General features: G+C 46.7%; 1 protein-coding gene across 4 annotated transcripts in view; it reads right to left on the minus strand.

Moving 5' to 3' along the window:
* The window catches only part of Tbc1d30 (TBC1 domain family member 30), an 85,250-nt gene that overhangs the window by 4,027 nt on the left and 57,791 nt on the right, over window positions 1-23,432 (minus strand). For 2 of the 4 annotated variants that reach the window (XM_085683444.2, XM_048418503.3), the window contains 5 exons: window positions 19,219-19,324; window positions 8,959-9,071; window positions 5,866-6,005; window positions 2,475-2,681; window positions 1,895-1,954 (listed from right to left, as the gene is read on the minus strand). In XM_085683444.2, the coding sequence (XP_085539570.2) occupies window positions 1,895-1,954; window positions 2,475-2,681; window positions 5,866-6,005; window positions 8,959-9,071; window positions 19,219-19,324 (626 nt within the window). The remainder of the gene's footprint in view (window positions 1-1,894; window positions 1,955-2,474; window positions 2,682-5,865; window positions 6,006-8,958; window positions 9,072-19,218; window positions 19,325-23,432) is intronic. The other 2 variants (XM_085683446.2, XM_048418504.3) reach the window with 1 other exon arrangement.

A 23,432-nucleotide genomic window follows, 5' to 3' on the forward strand; every position in this document is an offset into this window, starting at 1 on the left:
ACCTCCAGCATACTCTCCACAAACAACATTTCTCCTCATTTTCCCAAGAAAACAGGAGCTCTCAACTTCCTATCCTCCTTACCCCGGGAATCTGGTACCTCAGGCCCTCCCTACCCTGGGAATCTGGTACCTCAGGCCCTCCCTAACCTGGGAATCTGGTACCTCAGGCCCTTTCTAACCTGGGAATCTGATACTCCAGGACCTCTCTAACCTGGGAATCTAGTACCCCAGGACCTCTCTAGCCTGGGAATCTGGTACCCCAGGCCCTCTCTAAACTGGGAATCTGGTACCCCAGGCCCTTTCTAACCTAGGAATCTGGTAGCTCAGGCCCTCTTTAACCTGGGAATCTGATACCCCAGCCCTCCCTAACCTGGGAATCTGGTACCTCAGGCCCTCTCTAACCTGGGAATCTGGTACCCCAGGCCCTTTCTAACCTGGGAATCTGGTACCTCAGGCCCTCTCTAACCTGGGAATCTGATACTCCAGGCCCTCTCTAACCTGGGAATCTGGTACCTCAGGCCCTTTCTAACCTGGGAATCTGGTACCTTAGGCCCTCTCTAACCTGGGAATCTGGTGCCCCAGGCCCTCCCTAACCTGGGAATCTGGTACCTCAGGCCCTCCCTACCCCGGGAATCTGGTGCCTCAGGCCCTCCCTACCCCGGGAATCTGGTGCCTCAGGCCCTCCCTACCCCAGGAATCTGGTACCCCAGGCCCTCCCTACCCCAGGAATCTGGTGCCCCAGGCCCTCCCTACCCCAGGAATCTGGTGCCCCAGGCCCTCCCTACCCCGGGAATCTGGTGCCCCAGGCCCTCCCTACCCCGGGAATCTGGTACTTCAAGTCCTATCCATATAGTGGTGCAATCGGTCTATGTTTGGCACAGTCAGAGCCCCACGAGAAGACTTTGAGAGCACACCGCATAAAGTTGTGAAGATGAAGCCTGGGCTGCATTTTGACACAAGATGCTGCAAAACCTCAGCTGTGAAACCTCCGCCGTAGAGAGCTGTGCGTAGGCAGGAGAGTAACGGAAGGCAGATAGGTATGAGACGCTGCAGGGGAAACGGGCCATCTAGGCCCCGTCAGAGATAGAGCGGCAGGGTCTGGTGCTGCCTCTGCTGGGTTTAGTTTTGCTCTGGCCCCATCTTTTCCCACTATGTCCCCCGTCCTCTCCTTTAGAATGGTAATATATATTCATGATTGCTTTCTTAATGGTTCCATGTGGAGTCAGATCCTTTAAGATTCCCCTATTTCTCCCAATGGTGAATTCAGTTTTTGTCCTAGACCAGTCACATGCTCAGAAGCCGCAGGCCAAATTTCTATCTTTGTGAACTCAGGATAGACAACAGCCTCATTGGGGACAGGAGACCTACTCCCAAGTCAGCACGTATTAAACAGCAAGGCCGATTGGTCACTGTGATTTGGGGGATTATAAAGAGAAAAAAAGAGCTCGACAATCCTTGGAAAAGAACCTTTCAACCAAATGGCTTGAGGCTGTTCTCCGACACTCCTGACACGCTGGGAGCGGCTTATCAGTGAGGCCCAGTTTCTCCCATCTTCCTTATCAGAATTTCTGTGAAGTACACAAATGACTAGATTCCATTATCAGATGCTTCAGCTTATTGCTTATTTGTTTCCATGTGTGCATTCAGATGGGTGTGGACCACAGCGCACACAGGGAGGCCAGAGGACGGCTTGTGGAGTCATTTCTCTGTAGTGTCCAGGAACTGACTCAGGCTGCCAGCTCTGTGCACTTCTACCATCTGGGGCATGGCACTGGCCCACAAATTTGAATTTCTAAAATTTCTCAAGTCCAAGGATTGCATAGCTCAGCAACACTTTAATCATTTGTAAATCCCTCCGGACAAGCACACTTATACAGTCAATGGGATATACTACCATCCACGGCCTGTTCCTTGGGGCCTAAAAAGAACCCAAGGTCCTTTTCTTCTTTACTCCCTGATAAAATAAAGTTGAAAGTGAGATTCTAAATATGCTGCTTTCTGGGACCTGCTGGCTGATAGGTAAAGGCGTGATGGCTAATCTTCATTCTCAACTAGACTTGGAGCCACCTGGGAGCCACCTGGGAGGCACATCGGTGAAGGTGTCCAGAGAGGTTCCCAGGGAAGACCCACCCTGAAGGCAAGCAGCACCAACCCTTGGGCTGAGGTATTGGACTGAATAGGAGGGCGAAAGAGGAAAGGAAACTAAGTATCCTCACACGCGTCTCTCTGCTCTCTGCCTCTGGGCACAATGTGCGGGCTCTGCCTCACATCCCTGCACACCCACCCCCTATCATAGCCGCTCTCACCTCCTCGCTTTCCCCTCCATGATGGCTGTGAGCCCTCGTACGGGACAAAGTAACCCCCTACTGTGCTCTCATCAGGTCTTTGCCACGACAGCGAGAAGTCTGAGGTCATCCTCAGGTCACGCTGCCCACACTGGGGTCACATTCGAACCTATGGAAGAATCTCCGTACCTGCCCTTATGTACACGTGGTGGAGCTGCTGCTGCTGCTTCTTCTTGATGCGCGAGTACTGCCGCTTCAGAGCGTTGATGTCTGTGGTCATCCGCTCCATCATCATACTGTTGAAGGCCGCGTGGTACTCACTGCGGCAGGAATTGATGGCTCCCGGGCTCAGCTCTGCGATGTTGTTGGACCTCGGGCTCTGTTCCTCGCTCGCTTCTGCCCTCCGGGAAGGAACGCAAGGTCAGCGGAGGGGAACCCAGCAAAGGGGAACGGTTTCCCTACCTCCGATGTAGTTCCTTAACCGTCAAGAAATTCTAAGCCGGGAAACCACCCCTAGCTTTCTCTAGTTTTTGCTTTGGTTTGCTCCTGCAGTCCCTAACGAGCCTGAGGTTCATTGATTTTGTGGCCACTTTCTTCATGATGTAGACATAAGATCAACTATCTCCAGGTAAAAATCAATACCACTTTGTAAAAAAAATCCCTCAGAAAAATATAGTACAGCAAGTGTTCTATGATAATAACTGTGACATCCTCACATCTCCATGAGAACCTATAGGGCTGACCCACTTATAGATGTACAAGCACATTCTAAAGACAGCACCTTTCATCAGTGTATGAGACTTTGGAGGATTGTGTCCCCAGAAGCAAGTCCTTTAACATGTACTTCTGATTGTCTATCATGGATGTTATGTTTGATATAGTTTCTGACCCTGGGACATCCATCCACAGCTAGCAGAACTTCCCCTTAGGTAAAATCAAGATTGTACCCTCAAAAGAGAAACCATTGCTCTGGTACATTGTATGTACACCCACAGTCTGCCTGGACTGTGGGAGAGAAAATCTCTAAAACAATGTATACAAGTGAGTCTGGGAACTAATAGAAGAAAGACAGAAATTTTCGCTGTGCTAATATCTGCTGAGAACATCTCCGGGGAGAATTGGGCATCTTATAAATTTACCTCATTTGTTACTGAAATCGCTTCTCTAAGAAAAAGAAAATTTAAAAAATGGGTAAGCTGAACAAAATCACTAGGAAGCATATTTATGCGAAAGTGATAGCCACCCTGGTCTAAATTGCACAGAAGAAAACTGACCGTAGGCTATGACCAAAACCTTTAGCAATGGGGCTGGAGGGGGACGGCTCAATGGTTAGGAGCACTTGCTGCAGAATTATAAGACCAGAGTTCAGATCTCAGAACACATGTATGTAGCTCAGAGACACACAAACATCTGTAACTCCAGCTCCAAGAGATCTGACAACCCTCTTCTGGCTATTGCATGTACAAAGGCATCCACACAGATATGCATCCAGGCACTCAAACACATATATGCACACAGGCATTCACACATACATGTACACAGGCACTCAAGCAGACACGTTCATACACATGAATAAAATAAATCTTTAAAAATAAAAAGGGTCAATAAAAAGTTATATATCAAAGTAATGATATAATTTTAAAAACTTTAACATTAATAATTGAGTACATGTCTAAAAATAAAAAAAATTCAGAGAAGAAAGAGTGCAAACGGTATTACAGAAATCAAGAGGAATCTTGTTGGGCTCAGATTCCCAATGGTTGTTTTAAAGACAGGAGGAGAGTACACATCATGGACATAACACACAAAACAGTGTGAACCCAGTCTTCTTCCCCCAGTCAAACTGTTTCTAAGTTTATAAACTTTATTATAAAAAACCCTTGCAAATAAATAAAAACATCACACACCAAAATAGACCCGAAGTCTGTACAACTCAATGAATTTCTGTACATGAACCCAGTCTTCAAGCAGGCTGAAACTCAAAATGAAGCTGGGCGTGTGGCTCGGCTGGTGCAGTGCTAGCCTGGTATGTACAAAACCCTAAGGCCAGTCATCAGCACCATATAAACCTGGCATGGTGGCACATGCCTGTACCAATCCCAGCACTTGGGTCAGGGACGTAACACCCAGGATATCCAAGACTGGAGTGGTTTGAATCATAGGCTCCCTGTGTCTGAATAATCAGTCCCCAGCTGGTAGAACTGCTTCAGAAAGATTAGAGGTGTGGCCTTGTTGGAGAAGGTGTGTCACTGGTGGTGGGCTTTGAAGTTTCAAAGGACTCACCATGCTCTGGTGTTTTCTCTGTCTTGTGGTTGTCTCATGACATGAACTCCTAGCTACTGTTCCCATGCCGTGTCTGCCTGCCTTTACCATGCTCCCTGCCATGATGGTCATGAACTCAACTCTCTGAAACTGTAAGCCCCAGATAAACTCTTTCTTCTATGGGTTGCATTGGTCATGGTGAGTCTTATCACAGCAATGGAAAAGTAACTAAGGCAAAGACTGTCTCAAACAATCTCAAAATGAGCCGAGGCTTGGGTGTAGCATTCAAAACTACCACAGCCAAAAGGCAATACCATCATCCACCACTGCCACATTCTAAATAATAAACAACAACAAAAGACAAGACAGCTTAATAATCTCAAGACAGTAAAGTTAACAGGGGGCAAAGATAACGCAGAGGGCCTGTGTGTCATTTCTGTCCTCTTTGTACACGAGAATTGGCCTCTAATTAGAAGAGGTGGACAAAATATCCGAAGACAGAACTGCCACCCAAGACAGGAAAGGACCCAGTGGAAAAAACTACAGGCTGCTTTTAAAAGCTCATTAGGCTGCACTGTCAAGCCCACAGGAAATCACTTTTATGCAGGAAATAGAGTGTGGCCAATGATCCTGAACACCACATTTAAGAGAGACAATCCCAAATCATAGCACATATCGGTGGATTCACAGGCTATCAAAAGGTATAGAGTCATATCTTACAAGAAATGACCTCTTTCCGAGGACTGGTACCACAGATCCATGGTAGAGCACTTTCCTAGCGTGTGTGGGTCCTAGGTTCAGTTCCCAGGATGAATGAGAGTCAAGGTGGGAGAAAAAGGAAGAAAGAAGACAGGCAGGCAGGCAGGCAGGCAGGCAGGCAGGCAGGCAACCCCAGCAAGGGCCTTTAGGAGATGTGAGAGCCATCCTCGAGGGAGAGGAGGAGACAAACTCCCTCTGCTGATTAGGAACCCAAGGCTAAGGGGAAGATCTAGGGTCTTGTGAAATGACAAGAAATACTCAATCCTAAGTAGAAGAGAGCCCCGTCTACCGGGCCCCGAATCAAACAGGATGCACTGAGTATAAGCTATACACTGAGCAGGCAAAGCTGAACCCGAACAAGCGGCAGTCAGAGTTATCATAAAGGAAACCAAAGGGGTTCTGTATGGGCGACAAGAGCTACAGATAGATCCTGCCAAGAGACAAACCATGGAGAAGATGCTTTTATAAAGGCTATGAATGACAGTAGCCAGGCAGAGAGTAGGCATCTGCAGGCCCTTGTTTGAATGAACCAACACTATCATATGACAACCCCCTTTACCTTTAATCTGCTTTTGGTACTTCTGCAGTTCAGGTGCCAGGAATCCACTGAAAGGCCCGAGGCATCCCACGGCGCTAGCCATGGCATCCTCGTCATCGGCCTCATTCTCCTCGTCACTGTCTCTGGCCTTACCGTGTCGCCTTGGAAACGTAAAGGAAGAAAAGGGAAAGGAGAAAATATAGATTTTCTTAAGTAATAAAATTTAAATGCCAGTTTGTGTGTGTGTTTGTGTGTGTGAGTGTGCGTGTGTGTGTGTGTGTTTTGTTCCCTTTCTTCCCTGACAATTTTGTTCCTGAGTTTTGCCCAATCTAATTGCCGTAGGTCAGCTCTGTTACCAGTTTCTTTCATATTCTCTAGTTATCTATGTGCAGATAAATAGACATAACTGTAGAGTTTGGTATGACTCTGAGAGTACACATACAGCCCTCTGTACCCTGCTTTTGATTTATTTAATAATAAAGTATTTCAGTATTCATCTCGAGCTCCCTTCATCTTTTTCACAGCTGTATTATATCCACACAGCTCAAGTTAATGAGCCAGGCTGCTAAGGATGCCCACCTTAGGGGTTTCCAGTATTATGCTAGTATAAAAATTATAATTTATGGGCTGGAGAGATGGCTCAGAGGTTAAGAGCATTGCCTGCTCTTCCAAATGTCCTGAATTCAATTCCCAGCAACCACATGGTGGCTCACAACCATCTGAAATGAGATCTGATGTCCTCTTCTGGCCTGCAGGCAGATACACAGACAGAATATTGTATACATAATAAGTAAATATTTTTAAAAAATTATAATTTATTTGCATATGTAAAAATAAATCTGTGGAGAAATTTACAGATAGCATTGCTGAGAAAAAGGATCCACACATCAAAATTTGGGACAAATACTACCAGACTGTCACAAAGCCTGAATGACCTCTAATAAATAACATAGAAGAGTAGCTGTCTTATCAGTGATGGACATTGCACGCTATAACACCAACATACCAGGCAAGATCATGACTGTTACAGGAGTGACCAATGGCTTTCTGATTGGGTTTGAGACCTGTCCTGCAGGAGGGAATTTGTGCCTATGCTCGGGGAGGTCACAGGTCCTACGTGGTGGGGAGACCTACCACTGTCAAACTGCTATCTAAATATTGATATTTATGCCCATGGACATGTGCTGCTCTCAACTAGGAGCAGAGAAGTTTCTTATTTGCTGGGGACAGCCATTAATGCAGAGACCCATAACTATCCTAAGTGCTGAAAATAAGTGACTGCCAAGGCTCAAACCTAATGAGACCTTTGAGTCAGCTCCTCTCCTTCCCAAGACGTGGAGAACACTGCAATGGATGAGGACGAAATAACATAAGAGGCGGAGCAGTGGTGGTGCCGTGAAATGCCGTCATCTAGACAGGACGTGGCCATTGCACCCACGAACCCACAGCACGAGACCTGTGTGGTGCCAATCGAGCCAGTCAAAACCCCAGCGTGGGTGGGAGAGGAAGCTCATGAAGCACCCACCCCTGGCTGAGGAGCTAGTGGCAGCTAATGGCTGCTAAGGAATGGAGAGTCATGTTTCTTTGAACCTGTAACCACAGGTAAGTTACCACTGTTCAGATGGTGGACCCCACACCCATGTGCATAGGGGTGGCACTAATTAACCTGGGGGTCCTGAAAAAGAGAGGGGTCATTAAATTGGGAGGGGACCTTTGGCGGGCCCAAGGGGAGTTGGAGGAGGAAGTGAAAGGTGGGTGTGAATAAAATACGCTACATACATGCATCAAATTCTCAGAGTAAATAGAAACGTAGTTTTAGAAAAGCTATCAGAGGGTAAATATTTAACCTGATTCAAACTCTGTACATGTACACATGTACTGAACATGAAAGGGTACAAACACCGCACAGGTATACATGTATTGAACATGAAAGGGAACAAACACTATACATGTACACATGTGTTGAACATAAAAGGGAACAAACTCTGTACAAGTACACATGTGTTGAACATAAAAGGGAACAAACACCGCACAGGTATACAAGTATTGAACATGAAAGGGAACAAACAGTATACATGTACACATGTATTGAACATGAAAGGGAAGAAATACTGCACATGTGCACATGTGTTGAACATGAAAAGGAACTCCATTGCTAAGAAGTTCTCACAGCCTTCCCAACAGAGGGTATTATCAGGGGTCTGACTCGGTGCCACTGTGACGGGTGAGGACAGACCAACAGACAAAACAGAATCCCCTATTTTAAGCTGGATCTCTCTGAGTGCTAGTGATGTTGCCCTGCCCACTCATCGCCATCTCTTGACTAGTACAGCGACCACCTTCTATTAATTTTTAAAATTTCATTAGAGGTAATAGTCTCCATTTTGTAAAAGTTAAAAATGTATTTCCAAAAATGTTTTTGAGTCTTGTTATGAAGAACATGTTCTTTTTTGCTTTAGGTCATATAGGAAATTATTTTAATGTACTTAAATCTAATTCTTTTCCCTCCATTTCAGTCAGATACTAAGCTTTCCTCCATTCCAAAGAAGTAGGAATTCTTGCACGTTTACTTCTGCTAAGTATTTCTTTTTCTATCTTTTTTTCTTTTTGCCACTTAACATTTTCATCCAGATATGTGGTGTAAGGATGACTCTTTCCTGACTGTCTTTCATTGGGTCATGGCCATTGATTTTTCTCTGCTGATTTTTCATATTCTAGATTCTGTCTGTCTGTCTGTCTGTGTATGGATGTACAGGTACGTGTGTGTGTGTGTGTGTGTGTGTGTGTGTGTGTGTGTGTGTGTGTGTGACTTTCTGGCCTTTATAAAGAGTATTCTAAATCAGCTCATGCATCAGTTGGTGTGCCACTTCACCCTGTTTAAGTTACTGAGATTTTAAGTATTTTGCAGACTTAAATACACTTGCACATTTTTTTCTTCAGTTCATGTCCCACCTCGTGTGGGAAGCACACTTTGAACAGCTCTGTTGAAGCTAAGTCTGTAAACCTTTGGGAAAGGGTCCTTCAGGTTCTAAGTACCAAGTTAGTTCGCATATGTTCAAGGGCGTAAGTGTCACCTTACAATAACAAAACAAGGAAAAACAAAAAGTCACTTACCCGGAAACTGACATGGGCTTAACTGTGGCTGGGAATGGTGTGATGTTGTAGGTGTACTTTTCCCTCAGCTCCGCCAGCTGTGGGAAAGGGAACGGAGCCATCGAATAAACAGTCTGAAAGACAAAAGTGAAATTGCCAAGTCTTAGCTGGTGACCTTACAACTCCCATGAGTCCTGTGTTAAAGGGGTTGATGCTCAACAGGATGAGGCTGAGGAGACAGATATTGCTCCTCATGCGACATCTTCTTTGAAGAAAGACAGAAGTGTAAGGCAAGGATGGGAGTAACTCAGTCAGTAGAGTGCTTGCCTAGTATATCTGAAGCCGAGTTCAGTCTCCAGCACACATAAACACGACATGGGTGGTGCATGCCTATAACCCCAGGAGCGAAAGACAAGAAGATGGGGTCATCCTTAGCTAAGTAGTGCATTTGAGGCCAGACCAGGCTATATGAGATCCTATATAAACAAAATAAAATGAAGCCAGGATATTGCAGATTGTAAGCGTTGATACAAAGGACTCCAATATCTGAGGTATTTAGAGCACCAACATCATGTCCCCCCCCAAAAAAATAGTTCACATCTGATCCATGCAATGGGTTACAGACAAAAATAGGGATACATTCAAAATATGGCATAATACTACCTTCAGACACAAGTATGAAAATTGTATAACATAAAAATAAATCTTATGTTTAGATGTGTGCTCCATACCCAAGATCTCTCACTGCATACTTGCAAAGATTCCCCCAAATCTGAGTTATTTCTACTCCAAGCACTTCAGATAAGGGACATTCAACCCGTTCTAATAAACACAAGGGACCCCACAAACAGCCAGCTGCGTGTAGCCGAACATTCCGAATGAGGAGCATGGGTAGGGAAATTCGGGCATCTAGCATCCTCTTCAGAGTGTGTTTATACCATACTGTGATGTCTATACCGAAGAACCCACACATGCCCCTCCAAGGTCTGGCTTGTTTAAAGTGTTTTGATAATGCTCGGGCATTAACATCTGCTTTCTAAATAAAATTAAGTTTTGTGTATGACCTTGTGACTTACGGCAAGCTTTCCCCCAAAGAACCACCTTTTCAAAAGCCTAGAGAAAATTGCTGTTATTTTTAACGAGAAAGAAAAGACAATAAAAAGTTATCAAGTGTAGGCCGTCAAAAATCCATAAATAAAAACAAAGGAGCTGGGTGTGGTCGCTCACACTTTAATCCCAGCACTAGGGAGGCAGAAGCAGGCGGATCTCTGAGTTCAAAACCAGTCTGGTCTAGGCAGTGAGTTCCAGGACACCCAGAACTATCCTGTCTCACGAAAGCGGGAGTGGGGAGACACTTGGTCTTACACCAGAATTTTAAGACTCCGTATCTTCCCATTACCATGACGAGAAGACTTCTGCTGGCTCTCCTACTCTTAAATTTTAAGTGCTCCACACTCTAACCAACCCTTCAGTTTTCCCACACCAGCGTGTCTACATCAATCACACTTTCATTTCTCCATAGAAGCCAATCAAACATCCCGATGAGGGGCTGAAAAATGTCTTAGCGGTTAAGAATACTTGCTGCTCCTGCAAGGACTGAGGCTCAGTTCCCAGCACCCACATGGCAGCTCACAAGAGCCTGTGTGTGACTCCAGTTCCCGGGATTCAACTCCACCTTTTGTCCTTCACGAACCCAGGTATACACACAGTGAACATACGTTCAAACAGGTGAAATGCTCATGAATATTTATAAAGATACATAAATCTTTTTAAACAATATGTGCTGATGAGCCTTTTCTAGGAGAGTCTTTTTAGGTGGTTTGTCCATTTCAGCAAGACTGTTCCTCCGGAGCTGGGATGTGGCATGGTGGGAACGGGAGGACTCTGAAGGAAGCGTGATCGGTGCCGCGGCTCACTTGGTGGTTCGGTGCTGCTACTGTGACACTTCACACCTATCCTGACTGTCCCCAAACGCCATGCCATGCACCTATATACTTTCTGTAGCAAGTCAAGATTTCAAACAAGCGTTGGCTAAACCCCCTTCCCCTCGATGCTTTATGCGAAGCTGCACAGCCCACAAGAGCACCAACCTTGTTTTTAAGCCGTTTGCTCACATACACTACATGCTTGATTATCCACAAGGCTGAGACGCAGCACAAATTTAGCAACACTACACAACTCTTCCCACACCCTCAGCAGAAACAGAAGGCTCCTTGTGGCTCCCATTAGCCAAGTGTGAGATGACATCAGCCCCCAGCCTCTCTGGGCGTCCTCGCCTTGTCTGAAAAATGCAGGGTGTGAAGCTCTGGATGATAATTCCCTACAGCAGGAGGGGTAGTTAAAGTCAGGGAGCAGCGCACGTGCACGCGGTGTGCATGTGAGTATCCATGCGGTGAGCACGTGCGTGTCAGTGTGGTGAGCACATGCATGTCAGCGCTTAGATTCTTAACTTGGGCCGTGTTTGAACGGATTTTGTGGTACTACACTTAACACGCTCTGTGTGCCTGAGTGCGTCATGTAATTGTATTAGTAGTGAATTCTCATGTTTGCTCTCCCAGAGATAACCAACAGCTGCTCACTTCCAGGGCAGAATTCTCCACACAGCCTTGCAAAGACATGCGGGCATGTGCAATCCTAGTCTAGGAACCCTAACTTTGGACCCAAGAAGTACCCCCTCTTAGATGTCAGCCAGGAAGAATAGAGTCAACTGAGCCTGACCATGCACACACCAAAAGTCATCCCCAAACTGAGCAAGAATCACCCGACCCTGTCATTCGTGTAAACGTTTACCCGAGCAACTGAGCAACTTGACTTAAGCGGTTAAGAAATCACATCATTCATATTTTGTTTTAAAAAAACAACCCCCCCCCAAAAAAAATGTGAATACCTTCACTAGGAATTTCAAAATTGCTTAAGAATTAACCTAGATGTCGCGCTGACTAAAACTGGGGCACTGGCTCATGGTTTGCTTTGGCTCATGTTGTGTACATAACAGGGAACTGGAGTCTCCTAATCCCGCCTCGCAGAGGACGTTTACAAGGGAGGAATGAGCAGTAGCTGCCTCTGCTCCCAACCCTTCCTGCCTGGGGCAGAGGGAGGGGTTCCAACCAGGAATCATCAGAGCCACACGGGTGAACACTCCTGACACAAGAAAGGGACTCTGCTGGGCCTGCAGTTCCTTGTTCCCTCTTTATTTGTGGTTAGTGCCTCGAAGCAGCCGCTGGTGCCCTGAAACCAGCTCAACCACAATCCTTCTTCACAGGGACACACTTAGATGTGTGACGGTCTCACATGGACACACGTATGTGACGGTCTCACAGGGACACACATGTGTGTGACGGTCTCACGTGGACACAAGTATGTGACGGTCTCACAGAGACATACTTATGTGTGTGACGGTCTCACGTATGAAGACACATTTGGCCCACAAGCATGAGCGTCCCTAGTAAATCGCTCGCAGCACTTGGTACATGGAAAGCTCTAGGGGTCCAACTGATAGGTCGGAGATTTACAAGAGATTCCAAGTACGGCTTTTTACTACATCTCTTAGAGTCCACATGTGGTGCAGTAGCAGAATCTGAGAGTCCGAAGGGAATGGAAACATAATTTAGCTCAACGTCCCTCCTTGTCCAGCAGGAACCCCTTTGGAGCGTCACCGACAGAGGCCTCAAAGGCACTGCCTAAACACTTCCAGTCACAGGCTCACACTACTGTAGGGCAGATGGTTTCCATTTCTGACAGCTAATTAATCAAACATCGTCCTTCTATTGAACAAGCACCAACATCCTTGACATCTCCAGTCCCTCGCTGACGGAGGAAAAGTGAACAGCGTGGGCCAGAGGCAGATCGGGCCCCACTCGTGACAGCTGCCTCCAGATGACAGTTTGTCATCCAAATAAGGTCAGGGTTTCAAAACACCTATGAATAATTTTCCCTACATTGTCCTCAAGGAATTTACCAAATATATTATCCACAATCTACTGCGACCCAGACACCGTACATCCTTAGGATCCCTCAACCTCCCTGTCTAATGCTATCAATTAAAGAAAATCAGAAGAGCTGGTAAGATGCCTCTGTTGGTACCTCTAAGTCTAATGACCTGAGTTCAACCCCTGAGACCTGCACAACAGGAGGAGAGAATTTGCTCTGGAATGTGCTTTGTGACACGTGTATATCAGCAAACACGCACACACACAAATAAATAAAGACATGATATTCTTTAAATATCCAGTGGCTGATGTAAAATCAGTGGAAGGCGATGTGATCTATGCAGGGAAAAGAGGCTCAGGTCCAGTATATTCGTCTGTGTACACTGTTTAGAGAGGACTGGGGAAGGTCCAGGTGGGAAAATTCCTGTATCCTCTTTAGCTCAAAAGTAAAAACCTTATATTCAGTTCACATGTGTGCCACGAAGCCATTTCAAGTGTGCTGACAGATTTCTGGTCCGCTATAGCGGGATCAGCCACTGATTTTTTTTTTTTTTTTAAGAGCGAAGAAAGAAAAGCAAGTGGCTTGAAATGGCGCATGCCATCTCTGTCTCTAACACTCCTTCACACCAAGGAAAACCGGCAAGCTGACTCTCGGAACTACTAGCGTGAATTTAAATAGACGTTTATATTTAGGCCCTGTTGAAAGGGAGCTACGTTTCCTTTTCCACTATTGACATGTTTAATGAGAAACATGGAAATGTAATGTGTAAGACTAGGCTTTGCTGGTCTTCCCACAGACAACGGGAGAAGGGCTTGCTGCAGACGTGAGCCTCGCAGACCTACAGCACTCCCTCAGAAGACACAGCTAAAAGCCACCCTCTCTCCTAATGCCTAGCAAGAAATGCGGGTTCCATCACAGCTTTCATTCCTCCCGGCAGCGTTTAAACTCTCAGGGAACTGGTGTGTGGCTTCTTCTAATAAGGACTTCACTTTTAGAAAGACATCTTTAGAATATGGTGTTGGTGCTGTCAGGAAAAGCGTTAATTGGACCAGAAGTCAGGAGCATGGGTCTCGGTCCTGGGTCAACTACTAAATAACCAAGAAACTGGCAAACGGCACAATTCTAACTCCTGGTTTCCTCATCAAATAGAGTTAGATAAGTTGTGATCTGTAAGCTCCATCCAGTCAGTGTTTTCCTAAGTGTCTAATGCCACCTGCATTCGAGGGACCTGTCCACCAGCACTGCTGTTGAATACATCCCAAGGATATTTCTTATACACAGTCGCTTTGAAAGCAACTGCCTCCTGACTCAACAGTCTATGATTCAGCGTCTCCACTGAGCAAGCAGTTATATGTTTAGCACTCCGCTGGGCACTATAGAGAATGTAACAAAGTCCCTTTCATTAAAGGACCAGTGTCTTCCTTAGAAGGTTCACACACTTCACAAAGCAGCAAACAATAGCAAATAATCTGCCTTTAATGTTCAATCAATTGCTGAACATCTTCCATACCAAAGATGTACCAGAGGAGGCGCCATCGGTGAAGACTGAGGTAACAGAGCAGAGATGGAAGACCTGGTGAACTAGTAGAATTGTCCTGAATGGAATGGCAGCAGGGACATGGCCTATAGAGGCTTGGGCAAGGACAGATCTGTGACCAGAGTGAGTGCTCCAGCTGGAAGGCAGTGCAGAGGACCACACATGTGGAACAAAAGCTCACCTCCAGGCGCCCTGTCTGGAAACAAGCCTACCTTCCTCCCTCATAAATGCTACTGTCTTGTATCTCTATTTTTCTTCTTCATCCCTATACCGTGTTGACAGCCTCATCTAGCCAATGTCACTTGGCATGTACTGTCTCTGTCCCGTTCTGGTCCTCACCCTCCACTGCCTCCCTTACAGACCATGCTGGTGTCAGATTAACCTTTTCAAATCTACACATCCCATCTTTCTGTAGAGCTGACAGGAAACACAACTCAGGCCATTTTCCTCGTGTACTTAAAAACCTTCAGGTTCTACAGTTCCTGTTTTCCCTTAGCGAAGGGTCCAAAGAGACCCTACAACTGCAGCAAGTACAAACACTGACCTAAAGACCAAGCCAGGTTCCTTGCCACTTCCAGAACCCAGTGCCTGAAGAGCAAATCCTTGTGGGGCTCCTCACCTACCCTATATCAATCAACACCATCCTTTATTCCTGCTGCTTCCTCGGCCACTGTTAGGATTTGCAATGATATGTTTGGTCTTGGGGTGGACGAGGAGTTGACTTGTTAGCCTTCATTGCCAGCTTGGCTAGATTCAGAATCACCTAGGAGACACAGCTCTAGACAACAAGGATGTTTCCAGAAGGTTTAACTGGGAAAGGAAGGTCCATTCTGAAGATGACAGCATCATGCATGGGCTAGCATTTGAAACTGAATAAAAAATTAAAAGCAAGCGTCCTCTCTTCTTTGCTTCCTGGTCCTCCCAGATGTAAGAAATTCCAGCTGTGTCTTCCTGATCACATGATTCCACTATGACTCTTCTGTGCCTGCTGTGCCTGCCGTGCCTGCCCTGCCATGATGCTGTACCCATCTAAACCACAACCCAACTAAAATTTTGTCTCTTAAGTTACTTTTCTGTTACAGCAATAGGAAAAGCAACCAACAGAGCCACCAACCGTCTATCGTCTCTGCACTGGTGGCTTCAACACACACTGTCCTGGCTCACGCCTCTGTTGCTGTGATAAACATCATAACCAAATCCAATGTAGGCAGAAAGGGCTGATTTTAGCATACAAGATCACAGTCTTTTGGTGAAGGAAATCGGGGTAAGAACTCAAACAGGAACCTGGAGGCAGGAACCGAAGCAGAGACCATGGAGGAACACTGCTCACTGGTTTGGTCAGCTTACACAGCTTTTATACAGCCCAGAACTACCCGCTCACAAGTGGCACCACCCACAGGGGGAAGAGTCCTCCCATATCAATCCCCCATCAAGGCCATACCCGACAGACTTGCCTGCAGGTCAGTCTGATGGAGGCATTGTCTCAGCTGAAGTCCCCTCTTCCCAGATGACCCTAGCTTGTGTCAAGTTGACAAAACACATGCACACAGATGTGCTGTGAAATGTATGTGCAACCCCAACATACAGGCACAGAGCTGGACAATCCCTATTTATCCTTAAAGGTGAAACCAGACATCAATTCCCTCATGGAAGCATCCTCTAACTTCATCTCCCTTCCCACTATTACCTTGGGCCCCTGGGAATTAATTCTCCTTCTCCTCAGTCCTATACACCTCTCAGTGCACAACCCCAACTTCCTCTTCCCACATGTGTCTCCAATCTAGATGCCGAGGAACTAACTTTCAAGAAAATCAATACTGGAGAAGTTCCAATTCAAAGGACAATATAACAAAGAAGTGACCAGAGCGAGAAGAGAATGATCACCCAGGCAGCAAAGAGCGGACTGCTGCAGAGCTAAGAAACTAAAGCAGGGCCATCCTCTATGACCGAAAAGGAGAAGGCAGAAAACAAACCACGGATTCTCAATGAATATTTGCTTCAGGAATTAATTTTTTATGATTTATTTATCTTTTTATTTTATGTGCATTGGTGTGAAGGTGTCAGGTCCCCTGGAACTGGATTTTTCAGACAGTTGTGAGCTGCCATGTGGGTGCTGGAATTGAACCCGGGTCCTCTGGAAGAGCAGTCAGTGCTCTTAACCGCTGAGCCATTTCTCCAGCCCCTGATTCAGGAATTAATAAGCCTTCCGAGCAACTCTCATCTCAAGAACAGAAAGCTAAGCACAGGCCCTGTCCTCAAGGAACTTACGAACCTTACAGAGGAAATAAGATGCAGTCTTAGATGCAGTGGAATGAGGTCAACGCTCCCGTAAGAGGCTTAAATGAAAGCATGAAATGGGCGCTTCTAGTTTAGATGATGAGAGAAACTTCAAGAAGGGCAGACACTTCCTGAAGGAAGATATCTGAGCTCAGGAGAAGCGAGACTGTACAAGGAGGGCAAAGGTCTGGAGGGCTGTGTTTCCAGTCACTGGAAAACAATCGGACCCAACATAAAAGGGACGAGCAGGCACCCCGCCTGAAGGGGAGAGAGTGGGGACCACAGTATGATGAATCTGTGCTGTGAGGAGCCCTCGTCAAGTCATAGGAGAGGAGGAAGGGCTCGTCTCTCCCCAGATCCTGCTTGGAGCACATGATTCCAGCACTTTTGTAGGACTTCACGGAATTTCATGCATGGAAAACGCCAGGCATGGAGCTGGGCCGCAGAACAATGCTCAGTAAAAGAGGCCTCGCTCTCAGAGAGCGTGCTAGAATCAGAGTCCAGTCGTCAGGGTCACACACACAGTTCCTCTTTTGAGAGAGGAAAGAGAGTTGAGCCTCAACGGCTCAAACACGGATGCCTAGGGAAGTTATATCAGACTGTCGGTATTCCCAACAATCAGACGGGTTCAGCTAGGAGCGAGAGTTCCTGGGGAGGAGCTGTGGGTCCAGGAGACGGGTAGAGGAACAATACTCATTTCTCCAGCCCTAAGTCAGTGCCCGAGTCCTAATTATAGTCTCGCAGATGAATTCCAGCATCCGTAATGACCATAGGCAGGAAACCCAACATGAATGTGGTACCAAGAGAAATAAGAGAGAGACAAGAAAGCCAGTTGGGGGGACAGCTTTGGATCTAAACCACAGTGATCTGGGACAACAGGGAGAGGTGGAGAGAGCGGAAGGAACCCAAAGCACCAGAGGAAACGAGGATGAAATGATGTCCCAGAATGTCGTGGAAAAACACACCAGAAAAATAACCAACCCTCATGTCTCTCACAGAGACTTGTAATCAATGCAGGATAGCACCCGCTGACCATAAACCAAGATGCAGACTGATTTCCATCTCGCCCTCCCTTCTCCTCATAAATACGTCACCCGTCAGTCTTCCTGTAACAGGTCTCAGAAGCCGGGCCAGCAAGATGGCTCAGCAGGTAAGAGGGCCTGCCACACAAGTCTGACAAGCTCTCTGTGGAGGGACAGAAACAACCCTTTAGGGTTACCCTCTGACCTCCGTGGTACGCACGCTCCTGCACTCACGCAGTGTATGCACACCAAGCAATAATAAAGGTTCAGATTCTCAATGAGTACCTGATGACTTTGCTTTTTCCCAGTTTGTTTACCTTGTACCTAAGCCTGTCTAGGGAACAAACAGCCATTCGTTTCTTCCTTCCTCTTGTGATGAAGATTCTTACCAAATTATAGATTCTTGGCCAATGGAAAAACTATGTCGGAGGACTGGCTCAATACATTTCTCGAAGAACAGGGCTCAGAACAGCATCATCTGTCACTCCCTCAGTCTTGGGTTTCCATGTCCGCACTGCCCACACTGTCCGCACTGCCCACACTGCCCGCACTGCCCACGCTGCCCAGAGTACTCACGCTGCCCGCACTGGCCGCACTGCCCACAGTGCCCACACTACCCACAGTGCCAGCACTGCCCACAGTGCCCGCACTGCCCACACTGCCTGTACTGCCCTCACTACCCACACTGCCCACACTGTCCACACTGCCCACAGTGCCCACACTGCCCACACTGCCCACACTGCCCGCACTGCCCACACTGCCCAGAGTACTCATGCTGCCCACACTGCCCGCACTGCCCACAGTGCCCACACTGCCCACAGTGCCTACACTGCCCTCACTACCCACACTGGCCACACTGCCCACAGTGCCCACACTGCCCACACTGCCTACACTGCCCTCACTACCCACACTGGCCACACTGCCCACAGTGCCAGCACTGCTCACACTGCCCGCACTGGCCACACTGCCTATACTGCCCTCACTACCCACACTGCCTGCACTGTTCACACTGCCCACACTGCCCACACTGCCCACAGTGCCAGCACTGCCCACACTGCCCACAGTGCCAGCACTGCCACACTGCCCACACTGCCCACAGTGCCAGCACTGCTCACACTGCCCACATTGCCCACACTGCCCACAGTGCCCTCACTACCCACACTGCCCACACTGCCCTCACTACCCACACTGGCCACACTGCCCATAGTGCCAGCACTGCCCACACTGCCCACACTGCCCAGAGTACTCATGCTGCCCACACTGGCCGCACTGCCCACAGTGCCCACACTGCCCACAGTGCCTACACTGCCCTCACTACCCACACTGGCCGCACTGCCCACAGTGCCCGCACTGCCCACACTACCCACACTGCCCTCACTACCCACACTGCCCTCACTGTCCACACTGCCCACAGTGCCCACAGTGCCCACACTGCCCGCACTGCCCGCACTGCCCGCACTGCCCACAGTGCCAGCACTGCCCACACTGCCCACACTGCCTACACTGCCCACTCACCTGCATGAGTTCATGGCTCTGCAGGAGGTTGTTTTCCAGCATCTCCTGGGTGAGACGCCCCATGGTGCTGTAGAACTCATCCGCGGTTTCACAACCCTCTATCTGCCTAGACAGAAAACAAGACAGAAAGGGGACTCGGTTAGCGCATTTGTGCTGCACGACACACCCACGCCCATGTGCACCTCTCTCATCATTGAGCTAGCGACAGAAGTATGAGCTCCTGCCACACTCCTGCGATGTAGTCTGCTATGGAGGAAAGAGCAAAGCTACCAAGGGCAAGTGGCCATGTCAGCGTTCCTGCACACCAACTACTAAGAAGGCTGACTCAGCAAGGTCTTTGAGCCCAAAGTTCAAGACCAGCCTGGGACACATGGCAAGACCTAACTTTAAAAAAAAAATGAAGACAAAACAAAATAAACACTGAAGGTAATTTTGAAGTAGTCATTACAGAATGAGCTCCCATCTTCCCTGCACAGCTCCCTGAGCCTCACGGCCCCATCGGGTGTCGTTACTCTTTACTCTTCCCACATGGCACATCCTCTGTATCAAAGTGCACATCAGTGACCAGAAATCAGAACCACAAAATTGAAACTGAAAAGCAATTATCCCCTGTAGAATACTAGTCAACCCTACTCTGCGGGGAGAGCATGAACAGGCGGAGTTCGAACCACAGTGGAGTTAAAGAGGAAGGGAACTTCTCATCAGTCTACAGACTGTTTCCACAGGCATCACCGAATTCTTCTCAGGGAAGTGGCTGTCACCTCGGAAACTATGAGACAGGTGAGATTTTAATCGGTCTTCTAAGGAGGAGGAAAGGGAATGACACAGGACTGGGCTCTAGGTGTCTCCGACTTCTCCAGTACAAAGGTTTTTGCATGGTAGGATAATTCCATTTGCCCACTAACCAGAGGCGTGTTTTGACAGGCACTAATGCTGGGCTATTTTCACAGAGTTGTTAAAGAACTGTAATGAGAAAATCACAGACTCAAATCCCTCGGTAGCACTGTGCAAATAAGAACGTGAAATACAGTGGGGAAGGGCTGTTAGGGATACAGCAGGGCAAGGGGACATGATAGAAAGTAGTTATGCTCCCCCTGGGAAGAAAAAACAGAACAAAATGCTTGAGATGAGCTTTGAAAAGAAGCTCTGTGGTTGCCAAGGAGAAAGCAGCGTTGCAAAGGCCTGAGGCGGAGAGAGCAAGGCTGTGTGGGACATCTTTGCTGCCCCCCAAGTCCAGCTGATGTTAACAAGAAGGAAATCACTGCAGAGCCAGAGGGAGCCCGTGAGCCTTGAAGGCAGAGCGCTGCAGATCACAGTGGCCATATCTACCTTCTAAGCCTCTGCAGGACACAAGTGACCCAGGGGTTTTTAATAGGGAATGATGAAGAGCTATGCCCTTGGCAAGGCTGACCTAGGGGTGGCTTAGCACGCTTGGGGCACAATTAGCAGGACTGAGGAGGACACATGCCACGTGGGAGGCGATGAGTGTGCCAATATGGGAAGTCATCGGAGAATGGCGGACAAGAGGCTGTCACAGTGAGGGGGTAGAGAATTCAAAATGGCTCTGCTGAGGGAAGGAAGGAATTCTCGGCTGCAAGAACAAGGCAAATAGAGGGGCCCTTCAGACAATACAAGGCACAAGGTTGCCTACACACCATGGATATTTTCCTGGTGCTACATCTGCGAGGAAGCTTCACAGGCTGTGGAGTCTGAAGCTCCAGGCGCGAGCACCAGCCCCACTTCTCATTAGCAGCGCGACTGTGAGCGAGTTAATTAACCTTCTCGGGATGATTTTCTCACTTGAAAAGGCAGGGAGGAATAATCTCCCCAGCTCCGCCGGGTTATTGAGAGAACCAAATGAGATAATATGCTCAAGCTGCCTACTGTACTGACAGGCGCTGTCAGCACTGGATGGATGTTGGTGGCCTTCCCTTGCTCCTTACAAGTCGCACGCTGAAAAGATGTATAATTATCACGAGCGAAACCCCTGAAACATTCGCAGTTCATAAACAGGAGCCATTTCTGAGCATGGGGATTTGCATAATGAAAAGCACAAATTCGAGAGCCAGGATGCTTTGGTTCAAAACTGCATTTCCCACTTACTAAATGGGTGATTTCAGGCAATTCATTAAACCCTGAGCCTTGGTTCTCAGATCTGTAAAATGAAGGTGGGCTGGGGAGATGGCTCCGCAATTAAAAGTGCTTGCTGAGTTCGGTCCCCGGCATCCACCTTAAGTGGCTCACAACTGCCATAATCCCAGCTCTAAGAGGACCCAGCACATGGCAAGCACTCCGAGAGTGCCAGTTCTTACTTGCTGCAATTATGATTTCCAGTGACTATCCTGCCACCACCCAGGGATACATTCTGATGTGGCAGGAAGTGAGCAGGGGGAAGCAGTAGAATCACCCCTTTTGTTACACTCGGGAAGTGTACAGTGTAAAGCAGGCCAGAAATACATGAGTGCAGAAAGAAAGGCACATGGGGGGACGTGAAAAGACAAAGTAAACGGCACAGCAAACCTCACAGAGGTAAAATTGTTGGCTTGTCTGGAAATCACCGTACAATAAAATAAAGACAAAAGAGGACAGCTATGGCGTGGAACAATTCTGTATTCTGTCAATTATGTTTTAAATAAACGCTGATTGGCCAGTAGCCAGGCAGGAAGTATATATAGGTGGGACAGCCAGACTGGAAGTAGAGGCGGAACAATGAGAACAGAAGTATTCTGGGAAAAAGGAAGCTCTTCTTGCAGTCCTGTCCATACACCGAAGAAGCAAGATGTAACCTGTCCTGCTGAAAAAGGTACTGAGCCATGTGGCTAACATAGATAAGAATAATGTGTTAATATAAGTTATAAGAGTTAATATGAAGCCTGAGCTAAGGGGCCAATTGTAACTAATGTAGACTTCTGTTGTGATTCTTTGGGGATTTGTCAGCTGTGGTAACTGGGCAGGACAGAAACCCCAACAAGCAGGCCCTCATGTTACACAGCTATGAGATAATAAGATAACAAAAGAAGATCAAGGGAACACAAATCAGAAAAGAAGTCAAACTCTCACTATTTGCTGATGATACAAAAGTTTACATAAGCAACCTCAAAGAGTCTACCAAGGAACTTCTACAACTCATAAACACTTTCAGTAATGTAGCAGGATACAAGATTAACTGAAAAAAAATCGGTAGCCACCCTGTACACAGATGATAAAAGAGCTGAAAAAGAAATCAGAGAAACAACACCCTTCACAATAGCCACAAATATCATAAACTATCTCGGAGTAACTCTAACCAAACAAGTGGAAGACCTGTATGACAAGAACTATACATCTTTAAAGAAAGAAATTAAAGAAGACACCAGAAAATGGAAAGATCTCCCATTCTCTTGGATAGGTAGAATTAACATAGTAAAAATGGCAATCTTACCAAAAGCAATCTACATAATTAATGCAATGCTCATCAAAATCCCAGCAAAATTTTTCACAGGCCTCGAAAGAATGGTACTCAACTTCATATAGAAAAGCAAAAAACCCAGAATAGCCAAAACAATCCTGTACAATAAAAGAACTTCTGGAGGCATCACAATCTCTGACTTCTAACTCTACTACAGAGCTGCAGTACTGAAAAGAGCCTGGTATTGGCATAAAACTAGACAGGAGGACCAAAGGAACCAAATCAAGGACTCAGATATCAATCCACACAACTACAAACACCTGATTTTTGACAAAGAAGCAAAAAATATAAAATGAAAAAAGAAAGCATATTTAACAAATGGTACTGGAATAAACATGTAGAAAAATGAAAATAGATCCATATCTAATCACCATGCACAAAACTCAAGTCCAAATGGATCAAAGACCTCAACATAAAGCCAACTACACTGAATCTAATAGAAGAGAAAGAGAGAAATACACTTGAATGCATTGGCACTGGAGACCATTTCCTAAATATAACCCCAACACACAGGCACTGAGAGAAACAATTAATAAATGGGACCTCCTGAAACTAAAAAGCTTCTGTAAAACAAAGGACATGGTCAACAAGACAAAATGGCAGCCTAAAGAATAGAAAAGGATCTTTACCAACCCCACATCAGACAGAGGACTGGTCTTCAAAATATACAAAGAATTCAAGATATTGGTCATCAAAAGAACAAATAATCCAAGAAAAAAATGGAGTACAGACCTAAACAGAGAACTCTCAACAGAGGAATCTAAAA

Source organism: Myodes glareolus, chromosome 26, assembly GCF_982192425.1.
Source record: "Myodes glareolus chromosome 26, mMyoGla1.1, whole genome shotgun sequence".
NCBI classification, from domain to species: Eukaryota; Metazoa; Chordata; class Mammalia; order Rodentia; family Cricetidae; genus Myodes; species Myodes glareolus.